The 20278-nt window shown below is 44.2% G+C and overlaps 1 protein-coding gene across 4 annotated transcripts in view; it reads right to left on the reverse strand.

The window, feature by feature from the left end:
* LOC135511110 (attractin-like protein 1) overlaps nt 1–20278 on the reverse strand; it is a 327206-nt gene that overhangs the window by 212888 nt on the left and 94040 nt on the right. The window contains exons 13-18 of one of the 4 annotated variants that reach the window (XM_064932647.1): nt 12250–12368; nt 11913–12029; nt 11615–11747; nt 8828–9015; nt 6750–6960; nt 5546–5734 (exon numbers count right to left, since the gene is read on the reverse strand). In XM_064932647.1, coding sequence (XP_064788719.1) covers nt 5546–5734; nt 6750–6960; nt 8828–9015; nt 11615–11747; nt 11913–12029; nt 12250–12368 — 957 coding nt within the window. Of the gene's footprint in view, nt 1–5545; nt 5735–6749; nt 6964–8827; nt 9016–11614; nt 11748–11912; nt 12030–12249; nt 12369–20278 lie in introns of all 4 variants that reach the window. The other 3 variants (XM_064932646.1, XM_064932650.1, XM_064932648.1) reach the window with 3 other exon arrangements.

Consider the following 20278-nt stretch of genomic DNA (forward strand, 5'->3'; position numbering starts at 1 on the left):
GGCGCACAGTAGGCCTGATGCGTGGTGCTGGCACTGGTGGTACTGAGCCGAGGACACGCACAGGAAGCCTGGTGCGGGGAGCTGCCACCGGAGGGCTGGGGTGTGGAGGTGGTACTGGGTAGACCGGACCGTGCAGACGCACTGGAGCTCTTGAGCACCGAGCCTGCCCAACCTTACCTGGTTGAATACTCCCAGTCGCTCTGCCAGTGCGGCATGGTGGAATAGCCCGCACTGGCTATGCAGGCGAAACGGGGATACCGAGCGTAAGGCTAGTGCCATGTAAGCCGGCCCAAGGAGACGCACTGGGGACCAGATGCGTAGAGCCGGCTTGATGGCATTTGGCTCAACGTTCAATCTAGCCCGGCCGATACGCGGTGCTGGAATAGAACGCACCGGGCTATGCACCTGCACTGGAGACACCGTGCGCACCACAGCATAACACGGTGCCTCCCCGGTCTCTCCAGCCCTCCGGTAACCACAGGAAGTTGGCGCAGGTCTCCTACCTAGCGTCGTCATACTCCCTGCGAGCCTCCCCCCAATAAATTTTTGAGGCTGACTCCCGGGCTTCCTATCGCACCGCCGTGCTTGCTTCAACAACTCCATTTTTCTATACCCCTCTTCGCACTGCTCCAGCGAATCCCAGGCGGGCTCGGACACTCCTCCTGGGTCGGCCGCCCACCTGTCTATTTCTTCCCACGTAGTGTAGTCCAGATTCTGTTCCCATGTCCTTTCCTCTCTTTGTTGCTCCTGCTGCCGCTGTTGCCTGTTACCACGCCGCTTGGTCCTGTTAAGGTGGGTGATTCTGTAACGAGTTTATTCTAACTCCTCCTCTGACGAAGAGGTGGAACAAGGATCGGACCAAAATGCAGCGTGGTTAGTTAGATACATCTTTAATGAAGATGAAACACAAACAATACAAAACAACAAACGTGGAAAACCGAAACAGCCCTATCTGGTGCAACAAACACAGAGACAGCAACAATCACCCACAAACACACTTTGGCTTCCTAAATATGGTTCCCAATCAGAGACAATGACTAACACCTGCCTCTGATTGAGAACCATATCAGGCCAGACATAGAAATAGACAAACAAGACATCCAACATAGAATGCCCACTCAGATCACACCCTGACCAACCAAAACATAGAAACATACAAATAAACTATGGTCAGGGTGTGACAGGTGTGCCTTGTTAAAAGTTAATTTGTGGAATTTCTTTCCTTCTTAATGCGTTTGAGCCAATCAGTTTTGTTGTGACAATGTAGGGGTGGTATACAGAAGATATCCTAAATCCATATTATGCCAAGAACAGCTCAAATAAGCAAAGAGAAACGACAGTCCATCATTACTTTAAGACATGAAGGACAGCCAATACGGAACATTTCAAGAACTTTGAAAGTTTCTTCTAGGCACAAAAACCATCAAGCGCTATGATGAAACTGGCCCTCATGAGGACCGCCACAGGAAAGGAAGAGACAAAGTCTTGTTCATATTGTTGAGGCCACAACCAGTTGACTTGTTTAACTACTCCATAATGGCCAAACCTGAGTCAAGCATTTACATTTATATTGTATTACTGTTATACAGTATAAGCAGGCTATGAATATAGAATCACAAACAAAAATAAACAAATCAAAATATATTTTATAACACTTTTTGAGTAACTACATGATTCCATATGTGTTATTTCATAGTTTTGATGTCTTCATTGTTATTCTACAATGTAGAAAATAGTAAAAATAAAGAAAACCCTTTGAATGAGAAGGTGTCCAAACTTTGACTGGTACTGTATGTTATAACATGGCTTTTGTTTCCTGGATTGGTGTCCCCAGTGATTTTACCCATGCACAGCTAATGTGTGTATCTACAGACATTTAGTTAGTGACTCTGACAAACATAGAATCTTACCTGCCTGTCCTTGATGAAGCAGAGTTGGGACAAAATACACTTCTAACTTCCTTGTCAACGTTTCATTCTTCTTGAGGACATATCCATGTGAAAAAAGTGCTTTGTGTTGCTTAAACTTTCCAGTGGCTTGACCTTTTCTTTCCTAAATAAATGGAATTCCATAAATGTAGTCTCTATTGAGGATACATTGGTATTCATGAAATGCTTCTGACATTCAAACGGAAGCTTTACTGGGAAATTAGAAAATACATATTTTACAGCATTCAACGCTTACAAAGAAAATCTCCATCCATAACTCCCTTTAATGGATTCAGAAGCCGAAGTAAGCTTGGTGGGCTAGTTAAATTGGTTTTCATTCAGAGCGTGTGAGAAGTTGGACTGGTCGATTGAACTTTTATGAATTGTTTTATTATTTTCCTTCTTTGAACTTGTTGTCGAGCGTAACAGGAAATAATGTGATTGTGATTTAATATTTATAGCCTGCTTATACTGTGTAACAATAATACAATGTAAATGTAAATGATTGACTCAGGTTTGGCCATCATGGAATAGTTAAACAAGTCAACTGGTTGTGAGCTCCACAATATGAACAAATAGCTTTGAAACACAACTGAAGCAGGACACACAAGTTAACTCAAAAATAACCCCTATGAGACCCAAACGGTATGAGGGAGTTATCCAAGATGTTCCTTTCTATTGTCATGTGAGTTTTCCTGGATGAACAGTAGAATTAGAATTTTTGCCAGGAGATATGCTTTTGATCCACTCCCATTTCTACAAGCCACAGATGTGTTCAGCTGAACTTTTCTCCCCAAAATCTGTGTTTCAGAGTCTGTCCCTGTTGCATTATTCAACCATGCTGCTGATTAATTTCTAGGTTCTCGTCTGTTTCTCCAACTACAATCTTGTGCTTCATAATTAGAAACACAGAAGCTCTCCTCTCACCCGGCCTCAGAGAGGCAGTAGTGTTTACACAGGGTGGAAATATTGTCTTCCTAAGCGCCAACAGTTTTTTAGGCTTTCTCAAAGGGCTCTTGTAGCTGGTTTCAAGTTCAAGCAAAAGTGCACCTCCAAGTAGCAAGAATCAAAAAGCAGAATCGCTCATTTCAAAAAGCATGAAGCTAGGTTTATGCATCCCAGAGATGATAGTTCAATAAGCAATCATATACACAACACTCTTTCACCATTCTGACTCCCATCTCCTTTATATTTCAGCATGTTCATACCCTGTCTTTTTCCACGTGTATTGAGAACACTTTAAATTAAACATAACCCAGCCCAACCTCTGTTGATCACATAACAGAAGCCTAAAACACCTAAAAATATATTGCTTTCTCAAACGATGCTGGGATTGTCTTAAGAACAGCTCGTCTTTAAAGAACTGCTAATGACTTGTATCCTTCTCAATGACAGATCTGTAGCATCTGTATGGAGACAAATGATCTGATCTATGCAGAAACAGAGAGCTCCTTTTCATTTCTGGTCCTGGGTGTTCAGCCATTGAAGTGTCCTGCTGTAAGGAATGCTTTGGGTATTTTCAAGTCATTCAGTCGCGCACCCGATTCCCTTTATATTCAAGCTGGTCTGTAGCGCCCTGTGTGAGCTCAAAGCACACGGGGGCTATGGTTGATTGCTTAACGAACATATGCAGGTGTTGGTCAGGTTAATGCTGCTGGACATTTGGGAGGTGTTCCAGGCAGATGGATGGGGATGGTGAATCACTCTGAGATGTAAAGAACTGGGCACTGCCCTCATTCGATGCCAAAGCGCCTTTGTGTGTGCGTGCGAGAGCGTGTGTAGGAGGTAAGCTGAACCTAACTAAGGAGAACAGGGGCCTGGCTGAGTTCTAATTACCTGCTGAAATGTGACCTTAACGGAGAGAAAGCCCATTTCCAGGAACAGCAGCAGAATCACATTGTGTTCAGGGGGACATTCTTTCAGGAGTACAGCCAGATTGGAGTTGCTGACCTCCCCCGGCCTTTCGAGATAAATACATCCTGTGGCTAGTACGCCAAATAGTGAATCTTGTTTCCTGTTTCTCGCAATATCCCCTCCAAACCAAAACGCAAGAAATCATCTATCTAAAAAAAGACACGGAAAGTTACTGTGGATAGAGAAAAGGCAAACTTGATGGGAAAACCTTGGAAATGATTTTCAGCTGAAGAGAACAGGCAAAGACCCACACTATCCTGCAGCTCATTGGCAATGGAGTCGAATAACAATTGAGTTTTGTATATTTGCTCTCCCCCTACAAAAACCTGCAACATACTAAACTGGATAAAACAATCCTAGGGCGAACCATGGCATTTCTTTAAATGAACATGTTGAAAACAAAAAGACATCAGCACAATGCCGCACTGTGTTTGGCTGTAACAGTATATTTATTTATCTCCACGTTCTGAAGTACAAAAGCATGATATGGGCTTAGTGTACACAACAACGCTACAACCCATTTACATGTTGATTGTCCTCATATCGTCAGGCTTCCGAGAGTTGCATTACTCTGGAGGACAATAAAAACAATAGAACAATTTGCCTAATTTCATTCCCCAAATCTCAGAACCGACATGTAGAGTGTTAAGTGTGAGAAATGTCAGGCCATAAAACGAATACTGTACAAGCACACTGACCATGATATAGTAGCTGAACGGTAATGACTCCAGAATCCCCTGGTGATGGCACGGGGTACAACAATGACATGCACTGTGAATACTGTCGCTGACGTGGTACAATGAGGGGGTGTTCAGGCATATTGTGACCATGAAGAATCGTGGGGAAAGCTCTACCCCCCCATCTGTTTAATTGCTCACATGATGAAAAGTGGTAAAAACAGAGTCCTCAGACCGCAAGTTACTTGTTGCATTTGACTACAAGAACAGACACACAAAAAGTTACTATTGGTACCAACATCTGCTTGACATGACTTTTCAAAATAGCAATTGTGTAAAACACATACTGTTAATCTTGTAACAAAGTCTATATATATATCATGAGAAAGTTAAAATCCCAGAACCAATCGAACATCTGAGACCTTTAACGGAGGGCTTTTAGCTCAAAGAAAACACAAACTCGAAAACATGTATTTTTCATTTGAGTTGGATAAACATCGATACGTTATTGATTTTCCCATAGTACCCACGGCAGTACCTACAGTGCATACACTAAGAGTCTAGGGAAGTGGAAGCACCTGACTGACTGTGGAGCAGAACAAGCCCACAAACATCTGATCTCTCTGAGCTACATTAACCCTGAAGGATTCACTACTAACAAACAGGAACTCAGCTGAATATGGAATGGGACAGAGAGAGACACAGAGAGACCAAGAGAAAGACAAAGAGAGAGCACGAGAGAGCGAGCCCGAGAGAGAGGTATAAGGTGCTGAAATAAACAATTCAATCCATCAACCTATCAATTCTACTCTGAAAGGTTTTCTACCAACAGCATTATTGTTGACCAGAGTAATGCTGTCACTTGCATTAGTGTCAATAGTAGTGTTACGATGACAAGCATTTGTTTAGTGATTGTTTGCAATAATCCATTTGCACATATAGTATTCCTTTTGGAGGTTGTATTGAAAACACACACACAGTGGATGCTGGACAGTTTGACTCATCCAGTTTGACCGGTATACTCACAGGCGCAGTCTCCAGTCTGCCACTCCAGACACTGTCCGTAGGGGAAGGAGATGACGTAGGCGTTGGAGTCCACACAGCGCTGGGTGCTGCTGCACCACATACACTCCATGGCCTGGCTGGTGCAGTTGGCACAGGTGGTGCGCAGGGAGCAGGGCGTCTTACACGGACGGGCACTCTGGTTGGGGCTCACTGTAGACAGGAGAAAATAAGGAAACATTTACATCACGTCTGTCCAGTGCACAGCCTGAAAGTAGTGCTGAAAATCAACTGCAGTGTTTAAAGCAGACATTTCCTCTCCACCTTGGACGGAGTATTTTTTTACAGCAAGTACTCACATAACCATTCATTAAATAAGTCATTTAACTCAAGAGTAGATGGAAACCAAGAGTCATTTCCTCCCTCAGTCTACCTCCATCATTTGAGCTGAGTTAGGACAGGCAAGTTATTTCAGAGTGGGAGACACCCCCACGAGAGAGGAAGCAGAACGGTAATGAGAAACTGCAGGGTGTCTTTGGTTACCCATTCCCCCTCTACTCTGTCTGTACAAAGCGGAGCTATGGGAGGGATGGCGGCCAAAACCGAACACTTAAGGATTCATTTGCTTGGGCTCCCCAGCTATTCTGGGCTCTTAAAATCAGTTCTAGAATAGTTCAGTGGGGCTAAAAGCAGACAGGAAAAAGACAGTGAGTCAGATGAGCCTGTTGATTCCAGTTTCCTTGCATGTGTGTTTGTGTGAGTAGGACAGGTCGGTCACTGAGGGGCCATGATGGGGAGGAAGGTCAGCTTCTGTCAAACAGTCCGGACTGTGATCTTCTCCAGTTGTACCACTACTCTTCCTAAAACAATACAGTATCTCTCCACATACAATCTGTCCCCTTTTAAATTCACTAGACTAGTGAATTCTGCCCCTTGTCACTGATGATGGCAACACAGCGGGTTTCTGGATGTAAACTTTTCTTTGCCACTCCAACGGATCTCTAATTCAATAGTGTCTGATTGAGCTTTAGAATGATCACATACTAGCAACTGCTGAATGGATCAATCACATGTTCAAGGGAGGCTTCTTAGAATTCACAAGGGTTGCAGGTGTCTTTGAGAATTCGTCTGTATTTAGTCTTCATTGTTCAAATCATCCCCACCTCAATTATTCTCCAGCTCTCCTTCCCTCTACCTCCCTCCCTCTCTCTCCCAGTCCCTCTCTCACCAACTGGTTTTTCACAGATGAGTCCGTCGGTGGTGGCGGTGCAGGGGTTGGCCTTGAGCCCTGCCACCTCTGCCCTCTCCAGGTAGGCACAGAAGCCTGAGTCGCTGGGCTCTCCAGTCAGCCACTGCAGAGAGGAGTTGGTGAAGGGAGACATGTCCTCCCAGCCCCAGTATGAGATGTTGATCTTTCTCAGGCCCACCCACGGAGCTATCTTCTACAGGACAAAGAGAAGGGAGAAAAAGAGGTAGAGAGAGGTAGAAAAAGAGGTAGAGAGAGAGAGAGAAAAAGAGGTAGAGAGAAAAAGAGGTAGAGCGAGAGAGAGAAAAAGAGGTAGAGCGAGAGAAAAAGAGGTAGAGCGAGAGAAAAAGAGGTAGAGCGAGAGAAAAGGAGGTAGAGAGAGAGAAAAAGAGGTAGAGCGAGAGAGAGAAAAAGAGGTAGAGAGAGAGAAAAGGAGGTAGAGAGAGAGAAAAAGAGGTAGAGTGAGAGAGAGAAAAGGAGGTAGAGAGAGAGAGAAAATGAGGTAGAGAGAGAGAGAAAATGAGGTAGAGAGAGAGAGAAAGAGGTAGAGAGAGGGAGAAAAAGAGGTAGAGAGAGGGAGAGAAAAGGAGGTAGAGAGAGAGAAAAAGAGGTAGGGCGAGAGAGAGAAAAGGAGGTAGAGAGAGAAAAAGAGGTAGAGAGAGGGAGAAAAAGAGGTAGAGAGAGGGAGAGAAAAGGAGGTAGAGAGAGAGAAAAAGAGGTAGGGCGAGAGAGAGAAAAGGAGGTAGAGAGAGAAAAAGAGGTAGAGAGAGGGAGAAATAGAGGTAGAGAGAGGGAGAAAAAGAGGTAGAGGGGGAGAAAAAGAGGTAGAGAGAAAAAGAGGAGTAGAAAGAGAAAAATAGGTAGAGCGAGGGAGAAAAAAGAGGTAGAGAGAGGGAGAAAAAGAGGTAGAGAGAGAAAAAGAAAGAAGAAAGAGAGAGAGGTTAAGGATGGAGAGCCTGGAATCTAAGCTAAGAATTTTCTCTATTCTCCATGTTGAGGCTCAGTCAGTATGAAAACATGTTATTCATTTCCCAACATACAGTACATCATATATATTTGATCAAAGTAATGTTTATGTGAAATCTTAAATCAAACCATTGGGCAAATTGCTATAATTACAGTGAAAGTGCCGACCTCAGCCAACACTAACCCATAAAACCAAGACAGGCCAGAGTCATTAAACTAAGGTACTTATTAGACTTTTACAAATGTCTGTGTATGAGTTATTTCACAACGTCAATAATGTCTCAAAAGTTTTACCTGTAATGAATGGTTAATTAGCCGGCAACACCAGCTATGATCTATCACACAGTGAACATTTACAAGACCAGAACACTTGAGTAACCGAGGGAGACCGCCAGGATTCAAATCCTGAAACACTTGTTGCTGTACTCTGAAAATGCACTGGAATTCAAATCCCCTATTACAGGCCTTCTGGGACAAAAAATAATGAACTGCTTGGATGAAAAGAAAATGGATTATTGTAGCCACGGAGAGCATAAACTCCTTCCAAATAGTGTCAGAAAAGAGCTAAGAGGGAGACCTGTTGCCGCTGCATCTTAAAACATCAAAGGTGAGCTTTATTATAAAGAACAGTGTTAATATTCAAAGAGCAGAAACTTGCTACTTAAACACCCCACCCTAAAACCATCGAGAGAGATCCTCGAGCACCATTCAAATAATAACACCAGTCAAATACTTGCTCCTGCATATCCTTCTCAGTTCTGACAGCACAATCACTGGAAAAGCCGACATGTGTGGTGGGCATTTAAACGGGAAGTGTGACTCTTGACAAAATAAATACAAAAAGTTAGGATCACGGAAATCTCAGTGTTGGCGCTATATCCAATGGATCACGTGTGGACTGACTCATCAGTAATTAGGCTAAGACACTTGTTCAATGTGTTTGGCTTCAGATTATCATGGGGTAATATAAGTTCCACTGTCATGGCGATTCCTTAGGCATTCGTATTGGGAAAAAATGCATTCCTCAAGACAGAACTTTATGAAGGACAACGTTCAAAACAACACACCATTTTAAACCGAGGCGTTTCCCTTACCTTCTCCTGTAGCTGGTACTTCTGCAGCTCGTCCAGTACAAAGTCCACCTGCTTGGGGGTGGTGAGGGAGGCTATGTTCCCATCCAGGTTCTTACAGTAGTGCTGGGCATTGTCATAGCTCTCCCTGCTGGAGTTGATCCTCAGGCAAGCCTCCCCTACATGGTGCCAGCCTTCTCCACAGAGCTGAGCTGTGGACAGAGCAGTACTTTAGACCCAGGCTTCTGACTGTGCTGGGCCACACAACTGGATGGTGCAGAGATCTGCTCCTGGCCTCGAGACCCCTCATATCAACTGGATTTGATATGCAACTCATAGCACACTGATATATCGTTAATTATAAACTGGGCGGTTCGAGCCCTGAATGCTGATTGGCTGACCACGGGTATGAAAGCACATGTATTTTTACTGTTCTAATTACGTTGATAACCAGTTTATAATGGCAATAAGGCACCTCAGAGGTTTGTGGTATATGGCCAATATACCACGGCTAAGGACTGTTTTCAGGCACATTGCATTGCGTTGTGTTTAAGAACAGCCCTTAGCCATGGTATATTGGCCATATACCACAGCCCCTCATGCCTTATTGCTTAAATATAAAAGTGAGGTTGACTGACAAGTATTTGATGGTGTGAAATCAGGCAATGTCAGTCAGTTGAGATAAAGATAGAGAATGATGGACTATTCTTCAAAGAGGCATGCATCAACCACCCTGCATGAATACACAGGTATGTGTCTGTCCAGCACCAGCATACAGACACGTCAAACAGTGGGAGGAACTACATGGACGCCTGACGAGACCTTTATTAAAACAACAATTTGCAGAGATTAAAGGAAAAACAACTCCAGTTTCATCACAACAATTTTTCTGCTTATTTCGAAGACTTGCGCTGATTACATGCATAGTGTGGATAATGGATACCATCACATGCTTTTCATCAGACTGAGAAAGAATCCCTTTTTTCCATAAAAGATGACTAACGACAGAGCAGTAGTGAAGAATTCAAACACTTGGCTAGAGTTACAGTCTTTAGAACAATACACAGATAAACACATCAGCACTTTTTGCTAATCACTCATAATTTTACATTGAATCCAAAGGTCAGGCTCAATTTGCAATTCACATATATATACACCACACACACACACACACACACACACACACACACACACACACACACACACACACACACACACACACACACACACACACACACACACACACACACACACACACACACACACACACACACACACACACACACACACACACACACACACACAAACTCAGCAAAAAAAGAAATGTACCTTTTTCAGTATGGTCTTTCAAAGATGATTCGCAATGAACCATAAACAATTAATGAACATGCACCCGTGGAACGGTCATTAAGACACTAACAGCTTACAGACGGTAGGCAATTAAGGTCACAGTTATGAAATCTTAGGACACTAAAGAGGCCTATCTACTGACTCTGAAAAACACCAAAAGAAAGATGCCCAGGGTCCCTGCTCATCTACGTGAATGTGCCTTAGGCATGCTGCAAGTATGAATGAGGACTGCAGATGTGGCCAGGAAAATAAATCGCAATGTCTGTACGGTGAGACACCTAAGACAGTGCTACAGGGAGACGAGGCGGACAGCTGATCGTCCTCACAGTGGCAGACCACGTGTAACAACACCTGCACAGGATCAGTACATCCGAACACCACACCTGTGGGACAGGTACAGGATGGCAACAACAACTGCCAGAGTTACACCAGGAAAGCACAATCCCTCCATCAGTGCTCAGACTGTCCGCAATAGTCACAGTTTTGTCTCACCAGGGGTGATGGTCGGATTCACGTTTATCGTCGAAGGAATGAGTGTTACACCGAGGCCTGTACTCTGGAGCGGGATCGATTTGGAGGTGGAGGGTCCGTCATGGTCTGGGGTGGTGTGTCACAGCATCATCGGACTGAGCTTGTCATTGCAGGCAATCTCAACACTGTGCGTTACAGGAAGACATCCATCTCCCTCATGTGGTACCCTTCCTACAGGCTCATCCTCACATGACCCTCCAGCATGACAATGCCACCAGCCATACTGCTCAATCTGTGTGTGATTTCCTGCAAGACAGGAATGTCAGTGTTCTGCCATGGCCAGCGAAGAGCCCGGATCTCAATCCCATTGAGCACGTCTGGGACCTGTTGGTTCGGAGGGTGAGTTCTGGGGCCATTCCCCCCCCAGAAATGTCTGGGAACTTGCAGGTGCCTTGGTGGAAGAGTGGGGTAACAACTCCTTGCAAGAATTGGCTAATCTGGTGTAGTTCATGAGGAGGAGATGCACTGAGTACTTAATGCAGCAAGTGGCCACACCAGATACTGACTGTTACTTTTGATTTTGACCCCCCCCCCCCTTTGTTCAGGGACACATTATTCCATTTCTGTTAGTCACGTGTCTGTGGAACTTGTTCAGTTTATGTCTCAGTTGTTGAATATTGTTGTGTTCAGACAAATTTTTGCACGTTAAGTTTGCTGAAAATAAACGCAGTTGACAATGAGAGGACATTTCTTTTTTTGCTGAGTTTAGAATCGTGAGAACCGCAATACGCATCAGCACCTAAGTATTGTGATAATACCGTATTGTGAGGTCCCAGGCAAGTCCCAGCCCTAGTTAATAATGCATCAAACATTGGCACAAGTCCTCCAATCAATCAAACTTGCTTATAGCTGTCAAACAGGTAGTCAGCTAAGTTCTTGCTTGTTTGGAGATTTTGGAAGACATTTGTGTGTGTGTGTGTTCTTTCTCACCAGGGATGGCATGGCACTCCTGTTGCTGAAGCTCCCATTGACAGTGGAGGTTGAGGGAGCAGCTCTTACAGTTGACCAGCTTGCTGCAGATCTGTTCATTCCTCACATGGCATTTGGTGAAGTTCCTCACAGACTGGGAAGAAAGAATACAAGTAACAAACGTCAACATTGTTATTATTATGGTGAATTTGCTTCACAGTATTGGGGTAATGTAAAGCTGCAATTTGTGCTTTGGCAGAACAGAAAAGGATGGATTGACATTAAGAGCAAAGCCCCTGCAACAGTATGGAATACCCACATGTCCCATCATCTTAGCCCCTTGCTTCCACACAGAGAGCTGGTGATCAGACAGCATGGAAGGGGGAGGGGCCAGGGACAGAGGACCTCTATGCTGCTGCGCTAGCTCCAGGGTCAGCTACAGACACACATAGAGGAGACAGCAAGGGAAAGCATTAGGCTAACTGACACAGTTAGCCAAGCAGGGGAGATAATAATGACTTGTCTTCAACAACAGTTAAGTGGTGACGTATGAGAAGGCAAGAATTAAGCTACCTGACTATTCATGCTGTGTAATTTATTGACAACTTTAGCTGTGATTGTGCCGTCTCACTTCCGCCCCCTGTAGGCAGACTCACCACAGTGCAGTTGTTGGAGGCAGAGATGCACTTCTTGTCTTCACACCACTGGCAGCCGTTGGTGTTGGCAGTGCAGCTGACGCAGTCGGAAAACCTGTAGCATCTCTCGGCTGCACTGTCTGGAGGGGAGGGGTGACCACACACAGTTTAACAACGGAAGTTAATCTCGATTACAGACAGTTTTACAAGGGAACAGAGTTAGAGAACCTAGTCAGCAAGAGAGTTCATGTTCAAGATCAGTGGTGACCGTAGCAGAACAGAGACTGGGCCAAGACAGGGAATCTTGAGGACAGAGGACAGTCAGAGAAACAATACTAGTAAACAGCATAGTGACTCAAATAAAATAGGTTTGACACGCAAATGTCCCCTGCAATACTACCTTATCAGCAAGAAAACAGAAAGGTAGATGGGTCTGGCTCTATGCCTATCATTTCTAGTGGCCCTGTAGAGCCACTTACCCTGCATGCCAGCAGCCAACTACAAATGACTGACTGAACGATTAGACAAGGACAGAGGATAAACAGTGTGATAATCTGTCATCAATTAAAACGTCATTTCATTAATCCCCGGTCCAATTCACCAGTGATAACGCTCTAAAACCGGCCTGTAATTATGATTATGATCTTAACCTCGGGTTTGCCCACAGATAAAAACACAATACATGTGTTTCCATGTCAGTGTATTTTCAGCATAATGGTAATTGCCTCCGAATGGAATAATTGTGTTGGTCCTGACCTTTTCTTCCTACGATTATGAACACAGGCTTTAAGAGGAATCAAATAATTATTATTGCTTTCCTGGAGGATCATGATTCATACAGTACAAGAGGTAGGTAAGGAACCAGAGAGTTTTATGGGAAATGTGATTTGGCTTCATCATGGACGGCTCAACTATAGAGCATGTATCCATTAGTCAGGTAAGAGAGAACGGCGCTGGGATGTGTTGTGTCCATTTTACGGACTCCTGACCAATTATGTTATTTTGTGTATTTCTGTTTGGACATAATGTTTCTGCCATTGTTTCCTATGACTGAAAAGAGCACTTGGAAATCAGAACAGAGATTTGGATGAAGAATTCTACTTCAATGAAACCACGGCGACGAGTAAATAAACCTCCTCTACCCTCCTCTACATCCATTCGAGACTATCCTATCAACTGGACGTGAAGATCTGTGCTTCAGAGTCGTGACTGAACGGGGACATGGTTCATATTAATCGAGCTGGTTTTTCTATGCATCCGCAGGACAGAACCACAGCGTCTCGTAAACTCAAAGGCAGGTGTGTGTCTCTTTGTTAACGAAATCTGGTGCGCAATCTCTAATATTTAGGAAGTTTCGAGGTTCTGCTCACCTGAGGTAGAATACCTCATAATAAGCTGTAGATTACACTGACCACAAATAAACACAAAATGTAAAGTGTTGGTCCCATGTTTCATGAGCTGAAATAAGACCCCAGAATTTTTCCATATGCACAATGATCATATTTCTCTCAAATGTTGTACAAAAATGTGTTTACATCCCTGTTAGTGAGCATTTCTCCATTGCCAACATAATCTATCCACCTGACAGGGTGGCATATAAAGAAGCTGATTAAACATCATGATCCTTACACAGGTGCACCTTGTGCTGGAGACAAAAGGCCACAATAAAATGTGCAGTTTTGTCACACAACGCCACAGATGTCTCAAGTTTTGGGGGAGCGTTAAATTGGAATGTCAACTAGAGCTGTTGCTTTGTTCTAGAGCAGTGGTTCCCATACATTTATGAAACATAAAACTAAGTGTGAGTTTTTGTCACAACCCGTGAGAAGTGACAAAGAGCTCTTATAGGACCAGGGCACAAATAATAATCAGTAACTGTGCTCTTTATTTAGCCACCTTACATATAAAACTTTATTTGTTAATCGAAAATTGTGAATAACTCACCACAGGTTAATGAGAAGGGTGTGCTTGAAAGGATGCACATAATTCTGCAATTTTGGGTTGTATTGGAGAGAGTCGGTCTTAAATCATTTCCCACACACAGTCTGTGCCTGTATTTAGTTTCATGCTAGTGAGGGCCGAGAACCCACTCAAGCTTCAATACAGGACCCCTTACAATCCTACTACACAGGCTGACACTCGTCGGATGAGGCAGGGCTTGCAAACTATCTCGAGTTACAAAGGTAAACCCAGCTACTAGCTGCCCAGTGACACGAGCCTACCATACGAGCTAAATGTCTTGAATGCTTGCTTCGAAACAAACCACACTGAACTACGTGTGAGAGAACAAGCTGGACGACTATTTAATCACGCTCTACGTAGCCGATGTGAGAAAGACCTTTAAACAGGTTAACATTCCCAAGGCTGCAAGGCCAGACAAATTACCAGGATGTATACTGCGCTGACCACCTGGCAAGTGTCTTCACTGACATTTTCAACCTCTCCCTGACCCAGTCTTTAATACCTATGCTTCAAGCAGACCACCATAGTCCCTATGCCCAAGATCGCCATGGTAACCTGTCTAAATGACTATCGCCCATAGTGCTCACACCCAATGTCACCGGAAGGCCAAAAAGATCAAAGGACAACAACCCCCTGAGCCACTGCATGGTCACCCCGCTACAATCCAGAAGGCAAGGTCAGTACAGGTGTGACAGGTGGGACAGAGACTGAAAAACAGCTTCTATCTCAAGGCCATCAGACTGTTAAACAGCCATCACTAACACAGAGAGGCTGCTGCAGACATAAAGACTCTAAATTATTGGCCACTTTAATAAATGGAACACTAGTCACTTTAAATAATGACACTTTAATAATGTTTACCTATCTTACATTCCTCATCTTACATGTACAGTGGGGCAAAAAGGTATTTAGTCAGCCACCAATTGTGCAAGTTCTCCCACTTAAAAAGATGAGAGAGGCCTGTAATTTTCATCATAGGTACACTTCAACTATGACAGACAAAATGCAAATTATGGTCGAAAATAAGTATTTGGTCAATAACAAAAATTTATCTCAAAACTTTGTTGGCAATGACAGAGGTCAAACGATTTCTGTAAGTCTTCACAAGGTTTTCACACACTGTTGCTGGTATTTTGGCCCATTCCTCCATAGAGATCTCCTCTAGAGCAGTGATGTTTTGGGGCTGTTGCTGGGCAACACAGACTTTCAACTCCCTCCAAAGATTTTCTATGGGGTTGAGATCTGGAGACTGGCGAGGCAACTCCAGGACCTTGAAATTCTTCTTACGAAGCCACTCCTTCGTTGCACGGGCGGTGTGTTTGGGATCATTGTCATGCTGAAAGACCCAGCCACGTTTCATCTTCAATGCCCTTGCTGATGGAAGGAGGTTTTCATTCAAAATCTAACGATACATGGCTCCATTCATTCTTTCCTTTACACGGATCAGTCGTCCTGGTCCCTTTGCAGAAAAACAGCCCCAAAGCATGATGTTTCCACCCCCATGCTTCACAGTAGGTATGGTGCTCCTGGATGCAACTCTGCATTCTTTGTCCTCCAAACACGACGAGTTGAGTTTTTACCAAAAAGTTATATTTTGGTTTCATCTGACCAAATGACATTCTCCCAATCTTCTTCTGGATCATCCAAATGCTCTCTAGCAAACTTCAGACGGGCTTGAACATGTACTGGATTAAGCAGGGGGACACGTCTGGCACTGCAGGATTTGAGTCCCTGGCGGCGTAGTGTGTTACTGATGGTAGGCTTTGTTGCTTTGGTCCCAGCTCTCTGCAGGTCATTCACTAGGTCCCCCCGTGTGGTTCTGGGATTTTTGCTCACCGTTCTTGTGATAATTTTGACCCCACGGGGTGAGATCTTGCGTGGAGCCCCAGATCGAGGGAGATTATCAGTGGTCTTGTATGTCTTCCATTTCCTAATAATTGCTCCCACAGTTGATTTCTTCAAACCAAGCTGCTTACCTATAGCAGATTCAGTCTTTCCAGCCTGGTGCAGGTCTACAATTTTGTTTCTGGTGTCCTTTGACAGCTCTTTGGTCTTGGCCATAGTGAAGTTTGGAGTGTGACTGTTTGAGGTTGTGGACAGGTGTCTTTTATACTGATAACAAGTTCAAACAGGTGCCATTAATACAGGTAACGAGTGGAGGACAGAGGAGCCTCTTAAAGAAGAAGTTACAGGTCTGTGAGAGCCAGAAATCTTGCTTGTTTGTAGGTGACCAAATACTTATTTTCCACCAAAAAGTTGCAAATAAATTCATAACAAATCCTACAATGCGATTTTCTGGATTTTTTCTTCTCATTTTGTCTGTCATAGTTGAAGTATAACTATGAGGAAAATTACAGGCCTCTCTCATCTTTTTAAGTGGGAGAACATGCACAATTGGTGGCTGACTAAATACTTTTTTGCCCCACTGTATATACTGTACTATTCTACAATATCTTAGTCTATGCCGCTCTAACATTGCTCGTCCATATAATTATATATTCCTAACTCCATTCCTTTTGAATTGATTTGTGTGTATTGGGTACATGTTGTGAAATGGTTAGATATTACTTGTTAGATATTGCTGCACTGTCAGAACTAGGGTTGCACATGTTGGGGAATATTCAGAGGTGGAAACGTTCCATGGGAATTAACAGGAATATATGGGAATTACTGGAAATATATGCAAAGGAATATCATTTAAATGTAGATGTTTTTTGCATTGGATAAATTTACCGTAACATATGGAGACAGAAACATAAACCTTTTACCTTATCATAAGTAGACAATTAAAATAATTAAGTCATTCCAATAGAAATTAAAATGTAAAAAATATTTATGAATTGAACTTCAATTAAATGAGTGGACTCTTCACATGGGATGATTTCACTGAACAACAAAAGAAAGGGATTATTGAATGATCCCAAATGATCCATCGCATCTACCAAAAACGTTTTCAACATACATCTGTAAAATGATAGTCTAGAAACTAAAGCTTTGGTTGTCTTCCTCTCAGGCTTCCAGGTCTTCTCCCTGGACCTCCTCAATGTCCACCTATTGAACATCAGACTCTGAGGCCTCATCTTCACTGTCACTTTCCAACCTAGTTGAGGAAGGCTCGTTGTCAGGCTCAAAAAGACACAAATTTGCCCAGATGGCCACCAATTTTTCAACCCTTGTATTGGTCAGCCTGTTACGTGCTTTGGTGTGCGTGATCCCAAACAAGGACCGTTCTGAGGCGGCTGATGTTGGTGGGATTTGGAAATATTAAAAAGAAATGGCAGCAGTTTTACGGGCGCCCAACCAATTGTGCTATTATGTGGGGGGTTTTGCGTTATTTGTAACTTTTGTACATAATGTTTCTGCAACCGTATCTTACGAAGAAAAAAAGATATTCTGGATATCAGGACAGCGATCACTCACCTCGGATTAGAAAAATATTTTTTCTACAACAAAGACGACGCACACGACATTCTCCAAACACCCCACAGGACCGACATCCCCGTTATTTGCAAGAGGAAGCAACGCGGGTACAGAGGACAAAGAGCCGGATGCCTGGCCAGGACCCGGCGAAGGCACCTGGGAAAGCTGCCGTTACCGTCAATACTACTCGCCAACGTGCAATCATTGGACAATAAATTAGACGAGGTACGATCACGAACATCCTACCAACGGGACATCAAAAACTGTAATATCCTATGCTTCACGGAATCGTGGCTGACTGACGACATGGATATTCAGCTAGCGGGATATACGCTGCACTGGAAAGATAGTACAGCACACGCCGGTAAGACGAGGGGGGGGGCGGTCTGTGTATATTTGTAAACAACAGCTGGTGCAAGAAATCTAAGGAAGTATCTAGATTTTGCTCGCCTGAAGTAGAGTATATTGTGATAAATTGCAGGCCACACTACATGCCTAGTGAGTTTTCAGCTATAATTTTCATGGCTGTTTATTTACCACCACATGCAGATGCTGGCACTAAGACCACACTCAGTCAGCTGTATAAGGAAATAAGCAAACCGGAAACCACTCACCCAGAGACAGCGCTCCTAGTGGCCAGATACTTTAATGCAGGGAAACTTAAATCAGTTCTACCAAATCTCTATCAACCAGAGGGAAAAAATTCTAGATCACCTGTACTCCACACACAGAGACGCGCACAAAGCTCTCCCTCGCCCTCCATTTGGTAAATTCGACCACAACTCTATCCTCCTGATTCCTGCTTAAAAGCAAAAATTAAAGCAGGAAGCACCAGTGACTCGGTCTATAAAAAAGTGGTCAGATGAAGCAGATGCTAAACTACAGGACTGTTTTGCTATCACAGACTGGAACATGTTCCGGGATTCTTCCGATGGCATTGAGGAGTACACCACATCAGTCACTGGCTTTATCAATAAGTGCATCGAGGACGTCGTCCCCTCAGTGACCGTACATACATACCCCAACCAGAAGCCATGGATTACAGGAAAGATTTGCACTGAGCTAAAGGGTAGAGCTGCAGCTTTCAAGGTGTGGGACTCTAACCCAGAAGCTTACAAGAAATGATGCTATGCCCAGCGACGAACCACCAAACAGGCAAAGCGTCAATACAGGGCTAAGATTGAATCATACTACACCGGCTCCAACACAAATCTTATGCGGCAGGGCTTGCAAACTAGGACAGACTACAAAAGGGAAGCACAGCTGCGAGCTGCCCAGTGACACGAGCTTACCAGACGAGCTAAATCACTTCTATGCTCACTTCGAGGAAAGCAACACTGGGGCATGCATGAGAGCATCAGCTGTTCCGGACAACTGTGTGATCATGCTCTCCGTAGCCGACGTGAGTAAGACCTTTAAACAGGTCAACATACACAAGGCTGCGGAGCCAGATGGTTTACCAGGACGTGTGCTCTGGGCATGTGCCGACCAACTGGCAGGTGTCTTCGCTGACATTTTCAACATGTCCCTGATTGAGTCTGTAATAACAACATGTTTCAAGCAGACCACCATAGTCCCTGTGCCCAAGAACAAAAAGGCAACCTGCCTAAATGACTACAGACCCGTAGCACTCACGTCCGTAGCCATGAAGTGCTTTGAAAGGTTGGTAATGGCTCACATCAACACCATTATCCCAGAAACAGTAGACCCACTTCAATTTGCATACCGCACCAACAGATCCACAGATGATGCAATCTCTATTGCACTCCACACTGCCCTTTCCCACCTGGACAAAATGAACACTTATATGAGAATGCTATTCATTGACTTCAGCTCAGATTTCAACACCATAGTGCCGTCAAAGCTCATCACTAAGCTAAGGATCCTGGGACTAAACACCACCTTCTGCAACTGGATCCTGGACTTCCTGACGGGCCGCCCCCAGGTGGTGAGGGTAGGTAGCAACACATCTGCCACGCTGATCCTCAACACTGGAGCTCAACAGGGGTGTGTGCTCAGTCCCCTCCTGTACTCCCTCCTGTACTCACCCACGACTGCATGGCCAAGCATGACTCCAACACCATCATTAATTTTGCTGACAACAGTGGTAGGCCTGATCATAAGACAACAATGAGACAGCCTATAGGGAGGAGGTCAGAGACCTGGCCACATGGTGCCAGAGGGCTACAGGAAAAGGAGGACCGAGCACTCCCCCATTCTCATCGACAGGGCTGTAGTGGAGCAGGTTGAGAGCTTCAAATTCCTTGGTGTCTACATCAACAACAAACTAGAATGCTATGCTGCCTGCCATCCAGGACCTCTACACCAGGTGGTGTCAGAGGAAGGCCCTAAAAATTGTCAAAGACCTCAGCTGCTCCAGTCATAGACTTATCTCTACTACTGCATGGACAGCGGTACCGGAGTGCCAAGTCTAGGACAAAAAGGCTTCTCAACAGTTTTTATCACCAAGCCAAAAGACTCCTGAACAGGTAATCAAATGGCTACCCGGACTATTTGCATTGTGTGCCCCCCCGAACCCCTCTTTTTACACTGCTGCTACTCTCTGTTTATCATATATGCATAGTCACTTTAACTATACATTCATGTACATACTACCTCAATTGGGCCGACCAACCAGTGCTCCCACATATTGGCTAACCGGGCATTG

This window comes from Oncorhynchus masou, chromosome 23, assembly GCF_036934945.1.
Source record: "Oncorhynchus masou masou isolate Uvic2021 chromosome 23, UVic_Omas_1.1, whole genome shotgun sequence".
Classification (NCBI taxonomy): domain Eukaryota; kingdom Metazoa; phylum Chordata; class Actinopteri; order Salmoniformes; family Salmonidae; genus Oncorhynchus; species Oncorhynchus masou.